The 23,346-nt window shown below is 42.7% G+C and overlaps 3 protein-coding genes across 5 annotated transcripts; all 3 read left to right on the top strand.

Annotated features, from left to right (window-relative positions):
• The first annotated feature begins 1,411 nt into the window (after nt 1-1,411).
• Nucleotides 1,412-7,719, top strand: peds1 (plasmanylethanolamine desaturase 1). Of its 2 annotated transcripts, none has more exons than XM_071545818.1 (6): nt 1,412-1,581; nt 2,739-2,858; nt 3,065-3,156; nt 3,335-3,410; nt 3,622-3,834; nt 3,976-7,719. In XM_071545818.1, the coding sequence occupies exons 1-6, from the start codon at nt 1,446-1,448 to the stop codon at nt 4,095-4,097; spliced, it is 759 nt and encodes a 252-aa protein (XP_071401919.1). In that variant the 5' UTR covers nt 1,412-1,445; the 3' UTR covers nt 4,098-7,719. The 2 variants fall into 2 exon arrangements, with proteins under 2 accessions (XP_071401919.1, XP_071401918.1); XM_071545817.1 differs by having other exon boundaries at nt 3,335-3,479.
• Nucleotides 7,720-7,994: 275 nt separating this feature from the next.
• LOC139666551 (ubiquitin-conjugating enzyme E2 variant 1) lies at nt 7,995-12,725 on the top strand. Of its 2 annotated transcripts, none has more exons than XM_071545820.1 (4): nt 7,995-8,091; nt 9,238-9,386; nt 9,948-10,073; nt 10,958-12,725. In XM_071545820.1, exons 1-4 carry the CDS (start codon nt 8,070-8,072, stop codon nt 11,102-11,104), a joined length of 444 nt encoding a protein of 147 aa, XP_071401921.1. In that variant the 5' UTR covers nt 7,995-8,069; the 3' UTR covers nt 11,105-12,725. The 2 variants fall into 2 exon arrangements, with proteins under 2 accessions (XP_071401921.1, XP_071401920.1); XM_071545819.1 differs by having other exon boundaries at nt 8,070-8,091; nt 9,223-9,386.
• Nucleotides 12,726-13,821: 1,096 nt separating this feature from the next.
• Nucleotides 13,822-18,302, top strand: slc52a3-1 (solute carrier family 52 member 3-1). Its single transcript, XM_071545883.1, has 4 exons — nt 13,822-13,918; nt 15,237-16,339; nt 16,538-16,661; nt 17,629-18,302. The coding sequence occupies exons 2-4, from the start codon at nt 15,330-15,332 to the stop codon at nt 17,839-17,841; spliced, it is 1,347 nt and encodes a 448-aa protein (XP_071401984.1). The 5' UTR covers nt 13,822-13,918; nt 15,237-15,329; the 3' UTR covers nt 17,842-18,302.
• The last annotated feature ends 5,044 nt before the right edge of the window (nt 18,303-23,346 follow it).

The raw sequence follows: 23,346 nt of genomic DNA, 5'->3' as shown, positions 1-23,346 counted from the left end.
AAAATCCCACTTTCTCAGTGAAAGGCTATTTAAGACCTCGGTGGGTGATGAACACACGCTTAATGACGATGTGTCCGACAGCTCACGAAGGCAGCACTGGACAACATTCCCAGACTGCAGTTATTACACAATAAAAACAAGATGATGCGCACACAAGGGTTCAAACCCAAACACTTCTTTTATAGCATGAGAAATAATCAGCAGGTGCATGACTATTTGCTGTCTAAAATTATGTAATGTATGTTAAATGGAGTCAAAGCAAAAGTTGCGCATTAAACATGGGATATCATTGTTTTCAACTTTATTTTCAACTTTAATAACAAAAACAATGCCATGAAAGCAACACTGCTGAACTAACTTGCTCAAGTGCAGACAGACCTTCATCACCTAGACTGGTGTGCACATATTGATTGAGTCTAAATGCACAGGCTGTTTCTCTCCAATTTGACTCAGAGCAGAGTGATTTGGATTTGATGTGTGGCACTGCTGCCATCTTGTGGTATAGACTTGCAACAATGCAAATAAACGCCCGGATAGCCATAGTGCGAGTAAAAATACTATTTAGCACTGTTATTGTGTATCAATCCATTCACTGTTATATCAAGAAGAGGAGGCCAAGAGAGAGAGAATTTATTTTAGATATTACATTGAGATGCTCAGCCCTCCTAGCCTGGGAAATCAACAGCGGTCTACAGTAGTGATTGTGTTTATATGACATGTTTGGTAATATCTAAACATGTTTTTTCCCCTCATAAATAAGCATCGCTTTATAGGCCAGTTACTTCTTTGACAACTGACAAAATATTTTTTGTGGCAATGTAAGAAGCAACAACTGCGTGACCTGCTGTAGCCTATCCCTCATCACAGCCAGTCCAACAACACAAAAATATGAATGCATGGTTGCTTTGTAACTTTTTCATCAACACCTTGTAGCCTGCATCCGTGGTCACCTATTCATGTGAATGTAGGCCTACGCTTCTACAGCCAGCCATTTTTCTGATTGGGCATGTCTTGCGTAAAAACATTCTTCAGCCTCCTTTCCCCTCTGAAACATGCACTGGGCCCTTCTCACATTGGATCTCAAAGCTCTTAGCTGGTGTAAGCCAATGGTAAAACTACGTGCTGACGCCGGTGTTTGCGTGTCAGATCATGTGGGCAGAGGGAGCGAGTGAAGAGACGTCTGCTTCAAGCAGTGGGTTGAGAATTGGGACTCGACAGGACGGGTGGGGTCAGGAAATGCGGTCTTTTCCCTCGCAACCCCATTGGTTACTCGGCGGATTCTAGAACCTGTTCCCGTCCAGCGATTGGCTGTCGCATTTACCGAACTGGAAGCGATTGGCTGAAAACGTTAACGCTATTTGTGGGCTGAGAAGTTGATGAATCCGTTGGTTCCCGACTATGTGTAGATAGATTGAAGGGGTTGGGCTGAACCAAAAGTGGAGAACATGGCGAGAATGGTAAACGAGAACGGGTGTGGACAAGAAACACAGAGTCTAGAACCACAGGGACCGGGCCGGGGTGCGGCGAGATGGGGCGCGCAACACGCAGGGGCCCGAGAACTAGCGAATTTATACTCTCCAGGTGAGCCAATTCACCCGGCAGTGTCGTGTTGTGGGTCTGTTCCCATGGTCAAAGTGTGCATCGGCGTGACATAACAGTCGGCTTTTTTTTAGTAACTAAGTAAGCACGCGAAAAGAACTCCTCAAAAAATTGCAATCATGTGTATCCATTTACCTGCAGTTGCTACAATTAAATGATACTGAGCAAACAGCGAGACAGTGTCGGCGTGTTACATAGTCACACTCTTATCGTTACACAATAGGAATCATGTGAGATTACGGGTTGGATATTTGTTTGTGCTGTTGTTATGCTTTCAGTGACATTTCCAGCACGGGGCAGCAATGCTAGAAGATTCCACTGCTCCTGCCTTACGAACAGACGCTCCATATGGACACGAAGTTGCTGTGACCTTTCATAACAATGTTGCTGTAATTGCGAACTCAGCTGATGGATTGGAACTCAATCAGCAATGCAGAACCGAGCACTTGGCTGTTAACTAATAGTCCAAGTTGCTCTTGCTGGTTGTTTTTAGATTTTAGTCCAGCCACTGTGACAGCAACTTCTCTTCTTTCGAGCCTGGTTGCCTCACGAAATGCAATCTAATATCACCATTTGAACTTGCATTATCAACACATCGTGAATGGCCTTTGCACACCCACAAAAATAATACTAATGTTTGGTTTGGGCGGTCTCTCTCTCTGACAGAGGGGAATTGCCTTATGGTGCTTTAGATTTTGCAGGAGTTGTCTACCAGTGGGGGTTTAGCCGTAAGGATTTCTACCCCTCCTTGAATTGTAAGAGTTGGACAGGTATTTCAGGCCCAGCTGCTTACAAGAGTTCTTTAACCAGCAACAGATGGAGGAATGTGGTATCTTAGTGTGCAAGTTGTCTCTGTTGTAAATAGATGTAATACCTGAGAGTTAATTCTGCCGAACACTTCACTGACCTTTGGACATTAGGACATTTGGACTTAGTTTGGAGTTTTTGATATCAGGTCATTACAGGTACTATCGACTGTAGACAAGGATTAAACATAACAACAGTCTTATCAGCTTATCAGACAATTATTTTTCTAGATGAACCCAAAGATGAAGCAATGCTCATACCTCATTGTTTTAGTTATGCTGACATGTATGTTGTATGCTCATGTTTTTTTGTGTTTTGTTTTTACTCTCAAGGCAAAAGATGTCAAGAATGGATAAGTGTTGTCCTCTGCTTCTCTCTTATGGCCTTCAACTTCATTCACCTCCTTGCCAATTTCCACCTGGGACATGTGTGGCACATCGTGTTGGGCATCGGTAAGTACAGCCTCGACAATTATATAATGTGCTATGGAGCTACAACTGCATATTGTCAGCGGTGGAGCAATTCTGTTGTTTTTTTCTCAGAGCTACAAATATGCGATGGCCCACAAAGCACTCTTCACTAAAGCACAGTGCTGTTTGTTCTTTCTTTGTTTTGTTGATTCTGTCATCCTTTATTTTTCTCTCAAACTCCATTTCAGTGGCAGGAATACTCACCGCAGACTTTGCATCAGGCCTTGTTCACTGGGGGGCTGATACATGGGGATCAGTGGAACTTCCCATCTTTGGAAAGGTAGAGGTCCATGAGTCGATTTCCCATCATGTTTTTTGGGTTTAGTGCCAAAACCACAATCCGTTACTTTGTTCTACCCACAATGTAGGCCTACTAATAAAAATCTGGGTTTCTGTTCTGAACAGAATGGCCGTCTGTTTGTGTTGTTCTTCACCCTACTTTCCGATCTCTCCCCCAGGCTTTTATACGACCATTTAGAGAGCACCACATTGACCCCACAGCCATCACCCGTCACGACTTCATTGAGACCAATGGTGACAATTGCATGCTGACCATAGTCCCTCTAGCAAACATGGCCTTCAACTTCCTCACCCTCTCCCCTGGTGAGCTACTAACAAATTCAGCCCGGCTTTTGTTTTTACACACAGAATTGCTGTAATCTGGTGTTACTTCAGAATATCCATGTAGAGAAAAATGTTAAATTAAACAAATGAATTTCTCTCTTCCTCTGTCTCCTATTTGTAGCGGAGATTTACCACAACTACCCCTGGTACTGCTTCTTGTTTGCACTGGCCATCTTTGTGACCCTCACCAACCAGATTCACAAGTGGTCGCACACGTACTTCGGCCTGCCTCGTTGGGTCGTGCTCCTACAGGACTGCCACATCATCCTTCCCCGCAAGCACCACCGCGTCCACCACGTCTCCCCGCATGAGACGTACTTCTGCATCACCACAGGTTTGTACTCGATTTCTTTGTTGTGAAATTGCCGTCATAGAGGTAAAGAGGCGTGTACACAGTTGGAAATAATGACAAAAGACTAGTAGGTTAAGAGTGGAGAGGACTGGGCTGAGTTGTCATTGGACCTTGTGTTCCCAGGTTGGCTGAACTACCCTCTGGAGAAGCTGGGCTTCTGGCGTAACCTTGAGGATCTCATCCAGGGCGTGACGGGGGAGAAGCCCCGGGCAGACGACCTGAAATGGGCTCACAAAATCAAGTAACAGCGCAGGCCGACCGCACCCTACCTCAGAAGACGCCGGCGCTGTCCCGTCTTCTCCTCCCCTTTTGCCTAACTCAAACTGTAATCCATTGGAAGAAAACTTAACCAACAGTTTCTGATGCCATAGCTTTAAGTCTTGCACATTTTGTCTGGTTTTCAAGAAGAGCGCTTTGTTGATGGGATTTTTCATTACCCGCGGTGGAGATCGTCATTTTAGATTGCAATATCTCCGTAACTCCTTGTTGTATGTCTAACACAACTCACCACTTTTTGAGGTGATGTACAAAGGCCATTGCTCTCAGAAGGTATGGTGAGATGCACAATTTGAAATCACTTTGGAAGGAGAATCAAAGAGATTTTACTCAAAAAACTCAAACATCCCCAGCAAGAATACTTGAAAGGAAAACGCACTTCTTAATGGCACTTACTTATATTCAATTTTTTTTTCTTCAAAGCCACACATCCGCGTTTGGAAAGATGATAAAACACGAGTATGTTTATTATTGCTATTATTATTTTCTTTGCCAGTAAGTGCTGGATCAGTTGTTGTGTCTCCACCTCAACAAGGGTCTGCTTGACGGTTATAAAACAAAGTTGGATTTAGACTAAGTAGTAGGGCTGGGTTGATGCAGGATTTGATGCATTGCAAATGTTGATATGTAAAGAACAAATTGGTTAATTACTGTTTTATATGCTAATGCTGACTTTTTGTGATCTGTGCAGTATTCCATTTGCATACTTGGCACAAGCATCGTTGTTTCTGTATTAGCTACTATCATAATTAATAGTTTAAGTCGTGGATTTATTATAATCCACAAGTGAATCTGAGACATTGGCTACAGTTACACTGGAAGTTTTAATGCGACTTTAATAATCCAAAATCATCACACTAGGATGCGCTTAATGACGCTATCCAGCCACAATGTGCAGACGAACAACGTAACGAGATGGAGAGGGAAAAGTAGTAATGGAAACACAGAAGACAAACAATAGCTGTTTTCAGGCCATGTGCGGACATACAGTGATTTGATCTTAAAAAAACCCAAAACATTCTGAATTGTGTGTAACTGTAGCCCATGTTGATGCTAGATCAAAACAAAATTTGGGCAAATATGAATCTTTAACGTTGTTCGGCTGCATCAGTCTGGCCCTACTAAATAGCCTTTTAAGATGATCAAGTGTCCTCTGTGAAAAGCTTTTTCTTTTTTCTTTTTTTAAGTGTATGATTCTTTCCAGTCAGGCCTTGGTGTTGCTGTCAGGAAGGAGACACATGCCGTTTTGTCAAGCAGCCTTAAGTACCACAGATGCAGTAATTGTGTCATTGTTATTTTTTGCATTTGCAGCTCTCCTTTGTAACGTCGCAATGGTAGTTTTTGCTATCAAGGATTTCTGTTTTAGACTTCATCATAACGCTGACACTCCTAAATCACGTGCCAATTTTATGTAACGTTATTTTCACATCTCACAGCAATTCTTTTATAATCTGGGAGGGAAGAGTCATAGTTTTTGAACATAACATTCCCCTTGAGTAACATTGCCAATGTGAACCGTCTTGGTAACTGTGACAAGCAGGCTTGGTAATGTTACAAGGGCTTCAGCGATGACTGACGATCCAAGACTTGAGTGCTACAGATGAGATTATATAATGAACTGATGAGTGAAACGTTTGTTAATAATTTAGTAAGTTTGTAAATGTATTGTACAGCAGATAACTATGCAGTGTAATAAGAGGCCCCTAACTATATGTCTTAACTCAAGTTAAATAATCTGATTTGGCTAAAATGGCTTCCTTTTCCCAAAGTTTTACCCATGTTTGCAAAAAAACGCAAAAATGGAGCTCAGAAAATTAGCTAGTTAAAAACAACTGCATGGCAAACAACAAACTACTTTTACTAATTACTCTCAAGATGTCACTTACACAGGCTTAAGGATGCATGCATGCATACAGCATGTTGGCTTGTGCAAGCAATATATTAGCTCGCCAGCTTTCCTTAGAGTTTGAGTGAAGCAGCCACTGACAGGAGTGGACTCTGCTGCAGGTGATCTTCTCATCTAATGAACCGTTTTCAAATGAAGACCCCCAACTTTTACCAAATGGTCCCTGGTTTGAACTACCAAAACTTTATCTTCATTCCAAGGAACTCCTGGGAACTGTTTTCAGGTGCTAACGGGAGAAGCAAACCCTGCTGTTCAGTGGGCTTGAGCAGGTTAAAGGCTAAATTGTGAAGCTTCTTGGGTGTTTTAGTCAAAGTAGATAATTCAATGATAGTAGCTAGTTTATTTTAAAGCCAAAATAGCTTTTTATACTCTGTAATATTCCAGATTTTGAATCCTTCATACTTGATTATTTAAATTTCTTCACCATAGGTCAGCAGCAAAGCTACACTGCAGATTGCATAGTGCTTGCCAAGATATGTATGTTGTGAGAGGCAGTTTTGTGTGCTTGGTAGTTTTAGTATACGCTGGTTAAGGGATGACATTTTGTGTCACTACATCTGAGTTTGAGGCCTGCATAGAGGGTTTTATTTTTACTTCAGTGGTGCTCTCTCATCAGTATTGGGTCAAATATTGTTTGGGAACTGTTAAATATATTAAACACATTGTAACTTTGAATGAGAACAAATTGTCTAAATAGGATTTTGGACTTATTATGGCTGTGGTCTTACTGTATGGCGCCCCAGTGAAGTAAAATGCTCTCTGTGGTCATAATATAAAACTAGTGACATAATTTGCCTGCATTTCTAGAAAGTTCTGTGTTTACGTAATATGGCAAAATTCAGTGTAAGTAATTTTTACATGGCTATAAGGTAATGGATAGAAAAACTAGAGATGACATGCCGTAAATAGTTTGGAGATTAACAAAATTGACAAACACATTTATTTGAAGAAAATACTGTAATTCCTACTAGTGATAAAATGAGTTTGACATATGAATTGGTGAAAATAATTTCTTCACCTTTTCTCTTTTTATTGTGATGTTAAGGTGGCCATTGGGTAGGTAGTTATTACTGCTGTGTGGTAAAGGAGTTGTATCACTCATTTTCCATCTCAGAGTTTGTGTTGGCCAAAGTAATGTTTTTTTGTTTTGTTTTTCTGAATGCTTTACAGGTCCTACTGTAGCCATATATTAGTATAATTAACTAGGCCTGCTATTGAGGTAGACATGTGGTTAAGCTGTTTTTGATTTTCTTGTTTCAAGACAATGGATTTTCATCAGTGGATTTGAAGGGTATTGTTGACAGTGTAAGGCTAATTCGTATTTGCCCTCTGGAACTAATTTTATGAGAACAAATCAGTTTTGTCTAGAATTGGGCAGTCCTTGTTGGTATGTTTGACGTGTCTAAATCAATTTTGTAGTGATCCTTGAACTTTTTATTGAATTGCCTTATCCCCTACCTAATTGATTTATTGTAAACCCCACAATCTGGGAAACCATTTTATTGACTGTCCTTAAGTTGCCCTTCCCTTGCCTCCAGTTTCTTCTGAGGCAAGACCCATGGATGTTGTTGGTTATGTATGGTGGTGATGGAGTTTTAGATATCAGAAACAATGCCTTGATGCCTTTTTGTTGTCTTCCATTTGGGAGACTTACAATGTATATATTAAACTGTATTTATAAAGAAACTAAATAAACAGTTAAATAATTTTGCCATTGCCCGTTTTCTCTGAGAAATCCACTAACACTGCTTTACAGTGGGTTAGGCCTACATGGTGCAGGGACATGGCTATAAAGCAATTGCATTGCTATACATAGAATTTAGACCACACTATAGTTATATTCGTGTATAGCATTCCACTGCGTGTAATTCAACTTTTGTCGAGCCCTACAATGTCTGTATTTTTGGAATGGGGTGCATCGGACTAGGATACAACAAAGGAAGCGACGTTTGCAGTGAGGTGCAAACTTCCTCGTGCACGAACTGCAGGCGACAATGGCAAAACTACGTGCGCGCACCCGCTATTAAGCGACAAGATGGCGGGCGCCGCCGGATCAGGTAAATGTTTGAGATAAATAAATCATCATCATAATAAACTATTGTTAAAAAAATAAATACAACGGATGCTTATGCTGTATATAAGTTACATACTGAGCTTGACGACCTGTTTGTGCACGTACTGTTAAAATCCACAATTAAACAGCAAGCTAACGCCTAGCTATGGAATTGTTGAAGTGAATGAATAGGAAGCTAACGTTAGTTTAGGCTGTCTTGGTTGCTCTTAGCTAAGCTAGCTAGTTAATGGATAACTGTGAGACGCAGTATAATTGCCGAAAATTGAGCAACTAATCATGTGGTTTGATTGGCATGAATTTAACGGAATGACATGGCATTAAACTGTCTATCTGTGTATGTAACATCGCTGAACTTGTTAGCTTTAACTTGATAACGTAGCTAACGCGCTAACGTTAACATTAGTGCAGCACAGTAGCGCTATCTGAACGCCTGGTAGCTAATTTGCTACATAATTGTTTTCTCTTTATGAAAATGTGTATGATATGACACAGACTGTAATATTGAATAGAATTTGAGCCTCAACATTTAGCCTTCTCCCTTAGCCAACCATTTGCTATTTAGCAATGACAGTATTGAGACAGTGACATTTAACCTAACAAAGTTAATCTTCGCTGAGTGTTGTAGTAAAGACTAGCGACTTGCTAACAGTTAACAGCTACATTTGCTGTACTAGCTAGCTGTGTGAATGTGTTTGCTCGGCTGGCCCGCATGGAAGCAAAGCTCAGTAACATTGAAGCACCTCCATATCTCACTGCAGAGGCCAAATGATGCAACAGCATCAGAGGGAGATGCAGAAGTAATTAGGGGGCATAACTTTGCATCAGGCTCATTGAAAGGCTTCTATCATTATCTCAATGTCCAGCGACGATAGATCAAGGTGGTAGAAAAAGGCGTGTTGCTTTCTGTCCGATCATGTATTGTGTATCATAATGAGTCATGGCCAATTCACACCTTTAATTGCACTTCACTACTGACTAAGGCAGGAGTTTATATAAATTCACAGTTCGGTCGGCATTTGTGGTGTCAAAATACAGTCGTCTGGACATCCATGCGCCTGATTTCAAGCTTGCTGTCAACTGAAATGTATGTGGAACTATGTTCTTATTTAACTAGGTTATGCTCTTACAGGCGTTAAAGTTCCTCGCAATTTCCGGCTGCTTGAAGAGCTGGAAGAAGGCCAGAAAGGTGTGGGAGATGGGACAGTCAGCTGGGGTCTGGAAGACGACGAGGACATGACCTTAACACGATGGAGAGGGATGATCATCGGCCCTCCTAGGGTGAGTGGCATTTTAGACAAACTTCTCTCTGTGTGCAAAGGGCATCGAGTGGATTAGTGCTTAGTGAAACCATCCCCAGTCAATGTGCCCATCAGGACCCTTGTGTCCTTTTGAAGTGTCCTTGAGCAAGACACTGAACCTCTACTTGGGCTACATGAGTAAAACATAAAGGTAAATGTAAAGGAATGGGGCATTGCTCTCTGATCTGTAGTTATTGAACTGTGCAATTATAGAAACAATGGATAGATGCTTCATTATTCCCCAGAGGGAAACTGAGTTGGTGTCAGCAGCATGGTAAAGATAAAAGAGAGAATAATACATAAAATATAAAAAGGCAATAAAATGTATATCACAAAAGGACAGGAGCTGCTGAAACAGGTAGCAGAACATTTGGCATAATCTTGAGAAAGTATATTTATTCCTTTTTGAAAATCAATATTTTTGCATGCATCATCGCAAGACTAAATGTGGGATTTACTATTGTGTGTGCTGGAATCATTCTTTTTTGAAAGCAGGATCTTCTACCCACCCCACCCTATTTAATCATGTCTTTGTTCACAGACAATCTATGAAAATAGGATTTACAGTCTGAAGTTTGAATGTGGGCCCAGATATCCTGAGACACCACCATTTGTCAGATTTGTGACGAAGATAAACTTGAATGGCGTGCACAACTCCAATGGTGTGGTGAGTAAATCTGTTTATCTACTATTCTAGCTTGATAGATTTAGCCTAAATGCAATGACTAAGCTGTCAGCAGAACTGTTGGGAGGCTGAAATAGATAAGAATGCCCTTATGTATTGTCTCTTTGTTATTTAAGTAAATAGATTTGGAAATAGAAATAAAATTTGGAGACCAGGCTCATGTAGGTTTTGTACAGTAGGACTAACGTCCTATGTGATCCAAACCCACCAGGAAGAGTTTGTACTGGAGAAGAGTATTGAGGGTATTTGGGACTATGTGCCTGAAATATAAAGCTTGTTCAGATTGATTTGCAGTATAAATGCTTTTAGAGTGGCATGTATCAACAAAGTTCCATCAATTACATGCAAGCAATGGAAGATATTTTGTCCTAATTGTTTCCCGTGGCTGCTCACTAGACTGGTCAGTCCAGATGAACAAGGTCCTGTTCTAAGTGCTGCTGAGAGCTAGTACAATCTTTACATTTCTACAGGGACAGAAGTAAAATGTATGTGGTGAAAGTCAGTGCATCACCTGCATATTTCAAAAACATTTATGAGACACCTGTGATCACTGGAGACATGCAACCCTCATACCATAAGTTCCTTAAAATCTCCTTTCTCACATTTTTGTGTTTGTTGAAAGGCAAAGATTAGTTAGAAGACAATTTCTGTTGTGTTTGCGTTGCAAAACACAAATTCTTCTCCTCAAGCGATGGCTGCAGAGTTGCAGATAGGATGTTAAGGATGTCAAGCATCTCCTATTTTCATTTCCATTTCATAAAGTGATATGTGCCACTTTTCATTGCGTGTAATGATGCAGGTTATCGGTGTGACGGGGCGCATGTTGTAACACTGGATCCGTCCCCCGTTGGTTCTCTGTCCTGCAGGTTGACACGCGAGCGGTGTCGGCACTGGCCAAGTGGCAGAACTCCAACAGTATCCGGATGGTGCTGCAGGAGCTCAGACGGCTTATGTTGTGCAAGGAAAACATGAAGCTCCCTCAGCCACCCGAGGGCCAGAGCTACACCAACTGAGCCCGTGCTACTTTTGCCTCCTCGTTTCCCTTCTCCTTTTTCCCCGCTCTTCTGTTTGCATTCATCCCTTCATCCCATCCACCGCCACGTGACATTCAGTTGCCTGCCAACACCTCTGGCTGTGCGCGCACACACACGGCAGCAGACCTGCTTATACAATGACAATGACAGATACACACAAGCATAAATACACACACATACACACATACAAACACATACACACACGCACACACATGCACACTCATTCACTGTTCATGAAAGCCATTCTCAGGCCCTGGTCCCCTCCCTCTCCCATCACTGGAGCTCTGGGTGGACTAGATGTGACGAGGCAGGTGGAGTCCTCAGTCCACACCAGACGTGATCATTCGAATACTGTACATCTTACTAATCTTTTTTTATTATTATTTGTTATAAATGCAGATTGTACAATAACATAAATAATCTTATTGAGTGTACATCTCGTGTGTTGCCTTTTTGTAACATTGAAAGTAGCCACTTAACATAATTGCGCATAGTTCACTTAACGTTTGTGGTTGCTGTTAGTTACGAGATACATTATCTTTCAAGGTTTACCTTTCCCTAAGAAAATTGTACCCAAAACATATTTAACTTGGCAAGTAATGTAAATTATGACAAATTTGTCAAATGAGAGTATTTCACGAGTATTTGTTGAAGTTATGGTATCATGGTACATGCATTTGAGTGCAGCTCATAGCGAGGTGCCTATAAGTGGTCACCTTAGTCAACTGTCACATAGCTTTTTTTTTTTTTTTTGAAAGCAAACCACAGATATTTATAATTATTTCATTTAAGGAAGTACAACTGTCATAAGTCCTTAGAGCTCAAGTGAACATAATGTAATCTACACCAGAATATCTAGTCTTACACCGTCACAGTATGTGTAGCCTGCATCAAGAGGTCTGCAGACATCCCACTCAACAATGCTTGAAAAGAGAACTTAAATCAGCTACCTCTTTTGGTCCTGTGTAATGTCAGAGCATATCTGACTGGTGGAACTGTCTTCTTTGCAACTTTTTTTTTTCTTTTGTTTTTTTTTTTTCTCCTCGTCTTTCATAAATCCTAAATCATGCTTTTCCATTTGTGTGGTCATTCTAGATCCCTAGATGTTGGTGTATATGGTTTCAAGGTCAGTCATTCATACACCACATATAGTAATAGGGTCATTAAATTAGTTTTATTATTATTATTTTTTTTTTTGCATTTTTACACAATGACTTGCCTTATGTACAGTGTTTACATATCTTCTGCCCTTGAATGACCTTACCAAATGCAGCAAAAGTGTAATGTAAGCACTCCTCCCATCAGTGAGGAGACCATTTCAAATTTCACTTCCAGTTTGGCTTTTACGGGCTTAGCAACACAGTTAATGCTTGTTGGTAAGACATCTCTATGTGATCGGATTTGTGTGCAGACAACATGTAATATTAATTTTACATTTTATCCCCCCAAATTAGAATGTAAACCCACCATGAGATACAGCTGTAATGAAACTTTCATGTTCAATACCCAAATCACTGTACTAGTAATAAAAGCTGCTGCTAGTCTATCAGCAATGAAGGTAATCATGTCCCAGTTTTAAGTGTGACCAAGCGTTATTTTAAGTGAGTATTTCTTGCCGTTCCAAGCTTCAACATTAAATTATGGTGACACAAGAACACTAACCTGGAGACACGTCTAACTTTATCCTGATCTTCAGAGGTTTTTCTATTAAAAAATCCTCACTGGAAGACCTTAAGACCTTTTCAAAATTCAAAGTAGATAAACAACTGCTCCTTCTGTTGGGCCTCTGTGGACACCATTGATTTTTTTTTTTAGATCATGATATTTCTGCTTTATTAGATGGCGAACATTGGTGATTGACTCGAAAAATGGGAGAGAGATGAGGAATTTCACTTGGCACAGGTCAGCTGGATTTTGAGCCTGTTAACCCACCAGGATGCGCCCTATTGATCTGCTTTTTTCACTGCAGAAGGTCACAGCAGTTCATTTTGTGTGCATGGTCAGTCTGTTCTGGTCTGCAACACTCAACCATTTGTCTGGTTTTGTTTTTCTCCACTCCATTTGCTGTATCTGATACCAGACCATCTTATTTCAATGATCATTACATAGAAACAGCACATAATATCCTCATAGTAGCCTCAGGTTGCCATGCAACCAATCTCACCGGGACTAAAACCAGCTCTAAAATTAAATATAGAGATAAATGGTATAGTGATAGGAGGCCAGTGGTGTCCCATTACTGAATAGAAATGGAGGGGGGAAGAAGAATTTGCTAGTTTCCTGGAATAATTTTACAACTCTGGCATTTACACTGATTTTAACCCTCCTATTGACAGACTGTCCAGTGTGTAAAGTGAGACCGCGTTGAAGTTTCTACTCCAGTGATAGATACTCTGTACATATTCAGCACACACGGCCAGTAGGGGGTGGTGCAGGCTCCAACAGTACACCACAACAACTGGAGCACATTTGATTTGCTTCTTGGAACCGTCAAATGTGCATGCATGCCAAAAATCTTCAAGGTCAAGTGATTCAACGTCGACCTGGAGCGCCTGGATATTTGAAATGAGCAGGAGTGTGTGACAGAGAGAGCGCAGTTGAATTAGACACTGCCCTCTGTTATCCGGGGGAGTCGACTGCTGGACTGGACTCTGACCTACCCAGCAGGAAGGCATGTGATTTCCCTCAGTCTGTGTGTGTAAGAAACACTCGAAGGAGATCTCCCACTGTCACTTAGCTCTATGTAAGATGACAGCAAGTCACATTCAGGGCATCCAGAGACTGAAGAAACTTGTAAGTATATTTCCATGCTTGAAAGAGTTACTGGGCTTATGGGAACAGTAAGTGTGGTACTTTATATGTCAATTCTGTTTTCTATTTTTCTGAGACTTCCCCTTTATCTAAAGCTACTTTTTCACAAGCTTTTGCAACACTTAATTCTACCAAGATGGATACATCATGTGATAAGCGAGGCAAGATATTTTCTCATTTGTTTTGACCATCATCATGAGATTAGTGTGAAAGCTACAAGCCTGTCGAGAGAGGCCCATATGGTTTGTTAGATTTCTGCACTATGTGTGAAAGGGGATGTGAAAATTGTATCAGCTGCTTGAAAACAGGGATAATATACTTAGCTGTTAGCAGGAGTGACTCATTTTGGTGCCTTCTATGCATGATTTGTTAAGAGAGCCGTGCCTTCCCAGCTACTTCATCTATGAAGCAAGGCACTTGTCCTTGACTTACTTTGCTTTATTAATGCATGTGAAGTTATAATTTGTTGATTGTATCTAATAAACTAAACCAGCCTCTTCAAGTCAGGGTACACAATTGACATTTGCTCCATTGAGCAGCATTTAACAAATTAAATTAGAGAAACACTTCAGAAATTCACCATGGGAATTTTTCTGTCCTTAATGTTGTAGGATGCAAACGGCTCTGAGGAAGAGAGTTAATAACTTATTTGCCTTCTGTGATTTAAGATAGCTGCATTGTTGAGCCAATCAATACTGAGTTTTGTAGGACCACATTAAGTGCCCATTGGTTTCCTTGTTGGTTGTTGATTCTGGGTCTTGACACATCACCCACTGTTTCTGGGAGATATGTCATTCTTGCTTTATAGCAGAGATTATCTCAGAAAGTAATCTGGCATGTTTTCCATTAATGAGATATTTGGCAGCGCTGCCAAACTGCCAATGACATCAAATATATCTCAGATGTACTTTACACACCTCAGAAACTCATTAAAATCACTGAGGTGTCAAAATCTTTCTGAAAAGCTGCTCAGTTGTGCCTTGAAAGTAGGTTTTGTAAGTTTTCACAAAGTGCCTCGTCTGGTGGATGTATGTTTTGGCATGCTTTTTCTGACATTATTAGCTGTCTGTTGATATGAATAAATTGGCTACAGACAAGTTGTGCTGCTGCCATAAGCTGCATGCTTCTTGGAGAGAGATTTACAAGCTTCAAGCTTATTTTGTATTTTCTAGAAATACAATTTTGAAATCCCTGTTGTGGGCCAACCTACAATATCTAAAGAGGAGGCTCTTCCTCAGAAGCTGTATTTTGGAGCAATGTAGCAGCAAAATGTAAGGCTCTTGACTTTTTGCTCCTCAAGGTATGACAAGTAGCAGAAGTTGAACCATTTGGGGAGACTGCTTCTTCATACACAAGGTTTCTGCAGACCGCCTCCGACCGATCGGGCTACAGTATGGCTCTGCTCATCCACCTGCTGGCCTGTGCCTTTGGCCTGGGCTCCTGGGTGGCTGTGAACGGCCTGTGGGTGGAGCTGCCCCTCATCGTCAACACTCTGCCTGAGGGCTGGGAGCTTCCCTCCTACCTGACGGTCATCATCCAACTGGCTAACCTGGGACCCGTGCTAGTTACTCTCATGCACAAACTGTGCCCGGGCCGCCTGAAAGAGCCCGTTGTCATCTACTCCATCCTGTCCATCGGTGTCCTGTCCTGCCTCCTGCTCGCCTTCTTCTGGGATGAGACTACGGTTGTGGCTGGAGCCTCACACAGCACTGCCTTCTTCATCATAACCTTCTTCCTCTCTCTGGTGGATTGCACTTCCTCGGTTACCTTCCTGCCTTTCATGATGCAGCTTCCAGCAAAGTACATCACCACATACTTTATTGGGGAAGGACTGAGCGGCTTCATTCCTGGCCTGGTGGCCCTGGCACAAGGAGTCGGCATTGCCAAATGTGTCAACTCCTCTCAGCCCTCAGGAAACCACTCAGATGGCGGGGACGTGTGGTCGTTACAGACCCAGTACCTTCCTCCCAACTTTTCCACTGAGGTTTTTTTCTTCTTCCTAGCAGCCATGATGTGCATAAGCCTGGCTGCTTTCTGCGCACTTAACAGACTTCCTCGGACATTCGAGCTGTCCACCGAGAACCTCGTGCCAGACACTGTGGCATCTGTCTGCTCTGGCCTGGATAACCCCGGAGCAGAGACTGATGGCGAGGGTGTGAAACGCCAGGGCGAGGGGACGGGCCAGAGCAGGCCGCTACTGGCCAAACCGAAACACTCTGTGTACCAGCTGACCTTCATCTACTTCCTGGTGGTGTGGGTTAATGCTGCGACCAACGGCCTGCTGCCCTCTGTGCAGACATACTCCTGCATGCCTTACGGGAACCTGGCCTATCACCTCTCCGCTGCTCTGGCATCCGTGGCCAACCCTGTGGCTTGCACCATTGCAATGTTCTTCCCTAACAGGTAAAAACTATATTGGTATCGACCTTTCATGAACATTTTCAAAACATTCGCACTAATCATTCCAGTAAATGGCCCAGTTTATGTGGGATAATCAAAGTCCCCTTTTAAAGATAAGCTGTCTTTATCTGTATATGGAGTTACTTCCTGGGGATATGCAAATCACTACTGATTATAAATCCTGTCCTACATTGTTTTCAGGTCACTGGTCTTCCTAGGTGTGCTGGGTCTGCTGGGGACAGGATTTGGCAGCTATAACATGGCTATGGCAGCTATGAGTCCATGTCCTCTGCTCCAAAATTCAGCAGTGGGAGAGGCAATCATTGTGAGTGATACACTAAGATATTTTGTTGTGGATTTTCTTCCTTCTTCAACTTCCACTTCAGGTTCGAGGAGCTAAACACAGAATGAATGAGACAAACACTGAAGGGCATATGTGAAGGGTCTAACCAAGAATTCTCATCTTCAGGTTTTTTTCTACCTTCTCACACACACACACACACACACACACACACCATGCTCCACCTAGAGGGATAGTCTATTCCCAATTTTTTACCTGCTATAGCTCTCCAATTGGTCTAACTGTTAGAATGTGGTCAGTGCGTCAATCCAGCTATTGCTGAAGGAAAGCACCTGTTGTTTTGTACCTCAAGGCCGAAACTAGGAGTCTTCCTCCCTAAATCCTGTATCATGCTGTCCCTGATATGAGTGTTCTCGGCGTGCAATATTTGATAACAACCTCTCTTTCTGGCAATAATAATCCCATTAATCTTGTTTGTGAGAAACTTACTGGCATGAGCTGGTAACAATAACCTCTTTCTCTCTACTCTCTCCTGTTTATAGTGCATGAGCACATGTATGTGTGCTGTCTGATCAAAGGAATGTGTTAATATATTCTTGATTATATTGATTAAGTATAGATTATGCATTGATTATGAAGATAACATAGTTTCCTTCAACAGATACTGTGTAAGAGACTTGGCACAGGCAGAATAAACACAGCTTCTTTAGAAACATTTCTCAGTGGTTTTATCAGGGAAATGCCTGTGGCAAAGTTCAACTCCTCTATTACAGAAGACTGAGCATTGAGTAACTCTGCTAAGAGTCATCACACCTGGTGATGAGGTAACATGTGTGTGCTGTTAGGCTTTAGTTAAGGTATAAAATTTGAAAATAATGATCCATACAGTACTCATGTTTTGTATTTCAGCCATGAATTTAGATTGTAGTCCTTTGCTAGATTATTGTTCAGCTAAAGTACCGAGTCGACCTTGCTCTTTTGCAATCCCCAGGTGCTGTCGTGGGTCTTCTTCACTGGAACCCTGACGTATGCGAAGGTCATGGTGGGCGTCATCCTGAGAGACCGGAGCCACAGCGCCCTGGTCTGGTGTGGAGCTGCAGCACAGATGGGCTCCCTGGTCGGCTCAGTCACTATGTTCCCACTGGTCAACGTCTACCGGCTGTTTCAGTCAGGAGACTTCTGCAACACTAAATGTCCGTTATGACAGTTCATCTGAGAACCACAACAGACTGGGGGAGGAAACACTGCATAAACAAAAACATCTCCAACTGACTGCTTGAGACAGGACTCTTCAATTCAAGTTCTTCTGCTGGACCAGGATACTGCAGGCCTTCAGTATTTTGTTAAGGGAGTGATTTTTTTGTTTTCTTTTCTTTGCAGTTTTATGATTTTTGTCCATTGTTTGTACCTGTCTTTGTAAATGCCTGTATTAAAATGGGGTCAGTCATTTGATACACTGTGATTGGAATCTATTTTGTGATGATGTTAACTCGTCATTGTTATATCATTGCACAAACATGAAATATGACAAATCAGCTCAATACTAGGACATAGATCTTTTAATTATTATCATGTTTTCTTGTCAAAATTGCATTGCAGCAAGATGTTGCAATCTCTCATGAAACTTTCAGGCACTTTTTGTGCATTTGCTCACTAGATGGCGCAAGTAAAACCTGTTCCACTTCCATCCTGCAGGTGCCCAGTGACCACAAATCCTTGCAGCACAGGAAATACATTTATACTGTGAATTTATGAAAGGAATAAAATACATCTGTAAAAACTTGTTCTTACATATATTAAATGAAATACTGAAACAAAAACAAGCTGTTGATGAGCTGTTTACCAGTGTGAATATAAATATGACAGAGAGACAGGACAATGAGCTGCTGTGTATGCTACCAGTTGTGTTTTTGCCTTCAGTGAGGGCAGCAAGGGCTTGGGAAACATCAGTGGGATGCAAGGTACAAGTCAAGGCTTTGTGAAACTCACTGGAGTTTATGGTATACTTTGTTGCTCACATTGTATATGTAAGCTTGAACAACACATCAGTAAAAATGCCATTTGTGTATTGAAATGCTGCCTTTCAAATACTGACTGAAAAGCTTACATTAGAGAGAGAGAGAGAGAGGAAGCAAGATAGTCAGCCCAGTCAGTCATAAGGAACCAGACAGGCAAGATTCTAATCCCATGTCTGGTCCAAGCCTTATCATCCCCGTCAAGGATGCTGCTGCACATCCTCAGAGGAGGACGGAGGGACGCTGGTCATCCATGGGAACCAGAGAGTGGTTTCCCATCAGCAGCTGTTCCCCCTCCCCACCCCCCGCCCCTCAGACGGGGAGCGAGAGGTCCCCAGGCCTGGGTCTGCGGGGAAGCACAGGGAGGAGGAGGGCTCTAATTACTGACACTCAGAGGGGGCCACTGGCTGTTGCTCCTGCCGCTGGTCACTTGGGAGCTTCCCTGACCCCGACACTGAGTAAAAACAAAAAACGGAAGGAAAACGGGGCCACAATTAGCCCGATGTAGCCTCCAGGGCTGACGATCGGTGGAAGACGAGCACAGATGGGACTTTCTCACTTGGATTTGTTGAATCTACATTGCAGTATGCATAAGCTGCACATGAAATCACTACAGTCAGTTGTTGAAACACTCAGAATTGATTGATGGGTTGGTATGAAATCTTGATCAATTCAAATCATATTTAGGTCAAGACGAGTATGAACGGCTTTTTTCTATTGTTTTGGTTTTGAAAAAAATATATTGTCTTTATTCTCTATACAGAACCTGCACATAGACTCTGTAGCTGTGACAAGCTAGCATGAGATAGTTCACCTGAAGCTTGCATGTAAATGCTGTTCCCCTTTTGTTACATGACCTTGAATATTTGTGTGCAATCAAAAGGATTTTCCCCTAGCTTCATTAGCTAAATTCCTTGATTGGCTCGGGGCTTTTGTGTCAGGGCACTGACAAAACAAAGCGGCAAAGAAAAGTGTATCATTTCCCTGCGAGTGTCAGATGGTCCCATCGCTCCTCCAGCTGGTCAGGAGGGGCCGCGGCCACCTGGATGCTGTGTCCTGGTCCTGTGAGATCCTGCAGTCTCCTCTGCCATGTGAAGACTCCACTTACTACGCCACTGAGAGGTCCATCTGCTCAGGACGACACCTCCCAGAGAGTCACCCCCCCCATCCACCCCACCCCTCCGCCCCTGCCCCGCCACCTCCCCTCCTTCCCTATCCCCCAGCCAGCCACGGTGCCTCTCAGCTAAATGAGCAGCGTGTCAAATGGAAGGAGGATTTACCCTTCCTTTAACTGGATAAGAGAATGAATTCAGAGCACCATGATGCGATGAATGAGCGAACCCACCGGTGTAGATATGCTGCACTCCTGGAGCACGGCTGCTGCTGAATCGACAGATACGTCACCTGTGTCTGACTTTGCACGATCCTCTCGTTCTAAGGCAATCGCATGGCGTGCAGGGTTCACCGAGTAGCATGTTAGATTGGAGAGCACAGTGTCAAAGCATAGCCACTCAAAGGGAAAGTGTTATTGTCAAAAATAACAACAGAACATTCAGAAAGTGTGGAAATTTGCTTGAGTAAACCCGGAGGGCAACAGATTTTGGCAGCTGATTTTCAGGTGAACAGCTTGTGGGGAAACCAATTGCTGATGCATGCAGACAATTCACAGACAGGCACAAGGCGCTGTTCAGACAGTACCTCACCGCCTCTCTCCCATCAATTTCCACACAAACTCCATTTAATAAACGCTGTCCATTTATTTCAAATTGAATGTGACAGCCCCATGTCATTTCACTATAGTGTCTTCCAGCAGACAGTGATGCGCGCAGGCCCACTCCTCGTTTTCTATCAGCAGGTATTGATGTTGCTTTAATGAAGTGCCTAGCACTCCACCCTAGGAGGAGACAAGTCTGTCAGCATATGTAAATGCTTCCTGCCTGTCATTGTTGTGGAGGGTTCAGCATGGGTCAGCATAGATTCCCCCTCTGGGAACCCTTTGTTCTGGGGCCCGACTGTGCCACATGAGGGGACCAATTACAGAGCTGCACAGCAGGGAGGGGGTGCAAACTTGTTACACTGCTGTAGTGAGCTAATTATTACCTCAACACTGCGGGTAGCATAGAGCCCAGCTCATCATGGGTGGGTAACAATAGATGCTGATGTATAAGGTGCTTGTCTGGATGCATATTGGTTCTGATTTGATGGTTTACATTTTCAGTATAGTATAATATAGCACCTTTTACTTCAGTGTATTGGTTTATACTGAAGGCACTATTATCACAATTTGGGAAAAGGTCATCCTAATTTTCCAGCCATGAACAGCTACTGAACTAGTGAAATCCCAGCGGTGCTCCTTTGCATTGTCAATGCAAAGGCAATTTACAGGCTACTGACTGCCAGCCACATAACCTTGATGTGGTGTCAAGAAATGATTTATGAAAATGCATCCCGCTCTCCCTGTCCCGAATGAGACCTGACTGGGCCTGGTGTGTTGACACAAAGCCCATATGGCCGGGCAACCAGACACTTGCATGAATTATCATTCATATCATAATATCTCTATGGGGTTTTGTTCCCAGTTCCTGATGAGCTATTGGCAGTCTGTTCGGCATCAAGGAGTGCAAGAGATTTGCCAGGTTTTCACCCAGTACCATAATGTTTCAGTTGACATACAAAGCTATGCTTTATCCTAGTGCCAATCATAGCACAAAAATAAAGTCAGATATTTGATGAAGTATTAAATTTGGTGAAAATTAATGATGAACAGGTCAACCAAAACAGGTAAACACACTGATGTGACAGACCTTTTACTGTGTGCTGCACTGTAACAGAGGTAATTGACAGTAAAAGCATGAAATTATCAATACCATTCTGAGAGTAAAGTAAAGGGTACATTTTAGGACAAAACACGACACACCTCTTGATGCATGTTGTGGACGGCGATGCTCCTCCCTCCTCGCTATTAGCCCCGTCCCCTAGCCTAATATCCAACCCATTCATCTCCTGTACCCCACCCCCAATGACCAGTCTAGCACAGCTGCTAGGGGCTACCAGTCCCCCTTGTGTGTGGGGCCAGTCAAGTGGAAAATGGCTGCTACCGAGAGAGACCACTTCAGAGAGCCATCATCCTTTGAAGGGGCATGATGGCCTTTGACAGCCACAGTGTTAACATGGAGCCCGCATGAACACAGCACTGCTATTATCGTGTTTACTAAAGCAAGGGGAGAAGAGAGAGGATCAAGGGGAGACCCCTTCGGTTGATGTTTGAATCCAGTGGTAGCAGGGAGCTTGTCTGCACCGTGCCAGAGTGGCATTGTAGGGAGACATGACATGAGATTACTCACAGCCAGGTGGAGATTGAATTTCAACACGTCAGCTGAGCTTTTAGTGAACAAGTCATCCAATAACGGTCAGATGACGTACTGTGTATGATGCGTTGTTGGCACATATGCCACTAATGCACACTTACTTACTTACACTGTAATTATCGTTCTAGTGTTCATACCTGCTATGGACAAATATTGAAGCTGACACAACTTATGCAATTATTATGCTCATTAGCCGATGCACTGTATACTAATTTCCCGATACAGTGTATACTAATTTGCCTATGACCTCAGGCAACGTGTAACCCAGTTTATGGATGCAGATTGGATCGGCGTCAAACAAAGGTGACTGAAATAGTTTCATCCAGCCCTGCCTTCACTGGCACAGCTCCAACACAGAATGACTGCTGATCTATCGCTGTAAAACTCTGGTGCTCCACCAAGCCGCTCTCACAGCTCGGGCACGTGTTGCTAGAGGACACATGTGGAGCTCTGAATGAGCAACAGTGATTTTAACTGCAACAAATGGTTGAGGTATGTCATTATCCAGATTTTTGGCGGAGGGATCATTACCTGCCACAGATGCCACTGTTGTTTTGTGTCTCCATTTGTCCAGAGGCTAGTATAACCCTAATACTTGAAAAGAGCAGGAGGTGCCTTTGTGTTGAAGCACACCTGATCTTACCAATCAATTGGCAGCTCTACCCTCACATGAGTCTCTCAGGCTCTGCCTCTAGGCAGTCCATCTGTTGCTATGAGGATGTGTGGCTATGGGTGCCTGTGTGCATACATAGGCCTGTGTGTGTGTTTGTGTGTGTGTGTATGTGGGAGAGGGGGGTGGGAGAGGTGGGGTAGAAAATATGTGATTTGTGGTTTTGTGCCTGCTGACACCTCTGCTCCCAGAGGTGCAGCTCTCTCGCGCTCCCTGTAGTTATGAAACTGATATTTAAAGTGGGAAAAGGTGACAAGCAAAGGTGGCAGGATGCACGGTGTGTAATTAGCACAAACAGAGGTGGTATTTGAGAGCCAGGGGAGATATACTTAGATCTACATTCAAATGAAACAAGTGTGTTAACGCCTTCTTTCCTATAACCGTACGGAAAGCCAAAAGAGAAGAGAAGGAATCTGATTTATAAAGAACCGAAAGAAAGAAGAGGCCTTTCTAACGCACTGTAGCAACTGATTTGTTTTCTGCCGAGTCTGCACTATGCCGCTGTTCTTGAGCACCTTATCTTCTCTGAGAACAGTAGAAAAGGCTCTTTTGAATGCTTTCAGCGTTAAATACTTGCATATGTATATGTATGTGTGAGTGTGTGTGTGATTATCAGAGCAGGCATTTTACCGGAAGTCTCTTATTACAGGTGAATT

This window comes from Centroberyx affinis, unplaced genomic scaffold (assembly GCF_046629955.1).
Source record: "Centroberyx affinis isolate AG114_WGS23_722 - 3 ecotype Tasmania unplaced genomic scaffold, CSIRO-AGI_Caff_v1 ptg005062l_1, whole genome shotgun sequence".
NCBI classification, from domain to species: domain Eukaryota; kingdom Metazoa; phylum Chordata; class Actinopteri; order Beryciformes; family Berycidae; genus Centroberyx; species Centroberyx affinis.
The sequence above is the reverse complement of the archived record's forward strand: the minus strand, read 5'-3'. Positions and strand labels throughout refer to the sequence as shown.

What these genes read in the sequence shown, in the direction of transcription:
- slc52a3-1 (XM_071545883.1), top strand. Translation starts at nt 15,330, where the DNA reads ATGGCTCTGCTCATCCACCTGCTGGCCTGTGCCTTTGGCCTGGGCTCC. An exon ending in GCAATGTTCTTCCCTAACAG is followed by an intron (nt 16,340 to 16,537) that starts GTAAAAACTATA and finishes CATTGTTTTCAG; the next exon opens with GTCACTGGTCTTCCTAGGTG. An exon ending in CAGTGGGAGAGGCAATCATT is followed by an intron (nt 16,662 to 17,628) that starts GTGAGTGATACA and finishes TGCAATCCCCAG; the next exon opens with GTGCTGTCGTGGGTCTTCTT.
- peds1 (XM_071545817.1), top strand. Translation starts at nt 1,446, where the DNA reads ATGGCGAGAATGGTAAACGAGAACGGGTGTGGACAAGAAACACAGAGT. An exon ending in GCACATCGTGTTGGGCATCG is followed by an intron (nt 2,859 to 3,064) that starts GTAAGTACAGCC and finishes ACTCCATTTCAG; the next exon opens with TGGCAGGAATACTCACCGCA. An exon ending in GTACTTCTGCATCACCACAG is followed by an intron (nt 3,835 to 3,975) that starts GTTTGTACTCGA and finishes TTGTGTTCCCAG; the next exon opens with GTTGGCTGAACTACCCTCTG.
- LOC139666551 (XM_071545819.1), top strand. Translation starts at nt 8,070, where the DNA reads ATGGCGGGCGCCGCCGGATCAG. An exon ending in TGATCATCGGCCCTCCTAGG is followed by an intron (nt 9,387 to 9,947) that starts GTGAGTGGCATT and finishes CTTTGTTCACAG; the next exon opens with ACAATCTATGAAAATAGGAT. An exon ending in TGCACAACTCCAATGGTGTG is followed by an intron (nt 10,074 to 10,957) that starts GTGAGTAAATCT and finishes TCTGTCCTGCAG; the next exon opens with GTTGACACGCGAGCGGTGTC.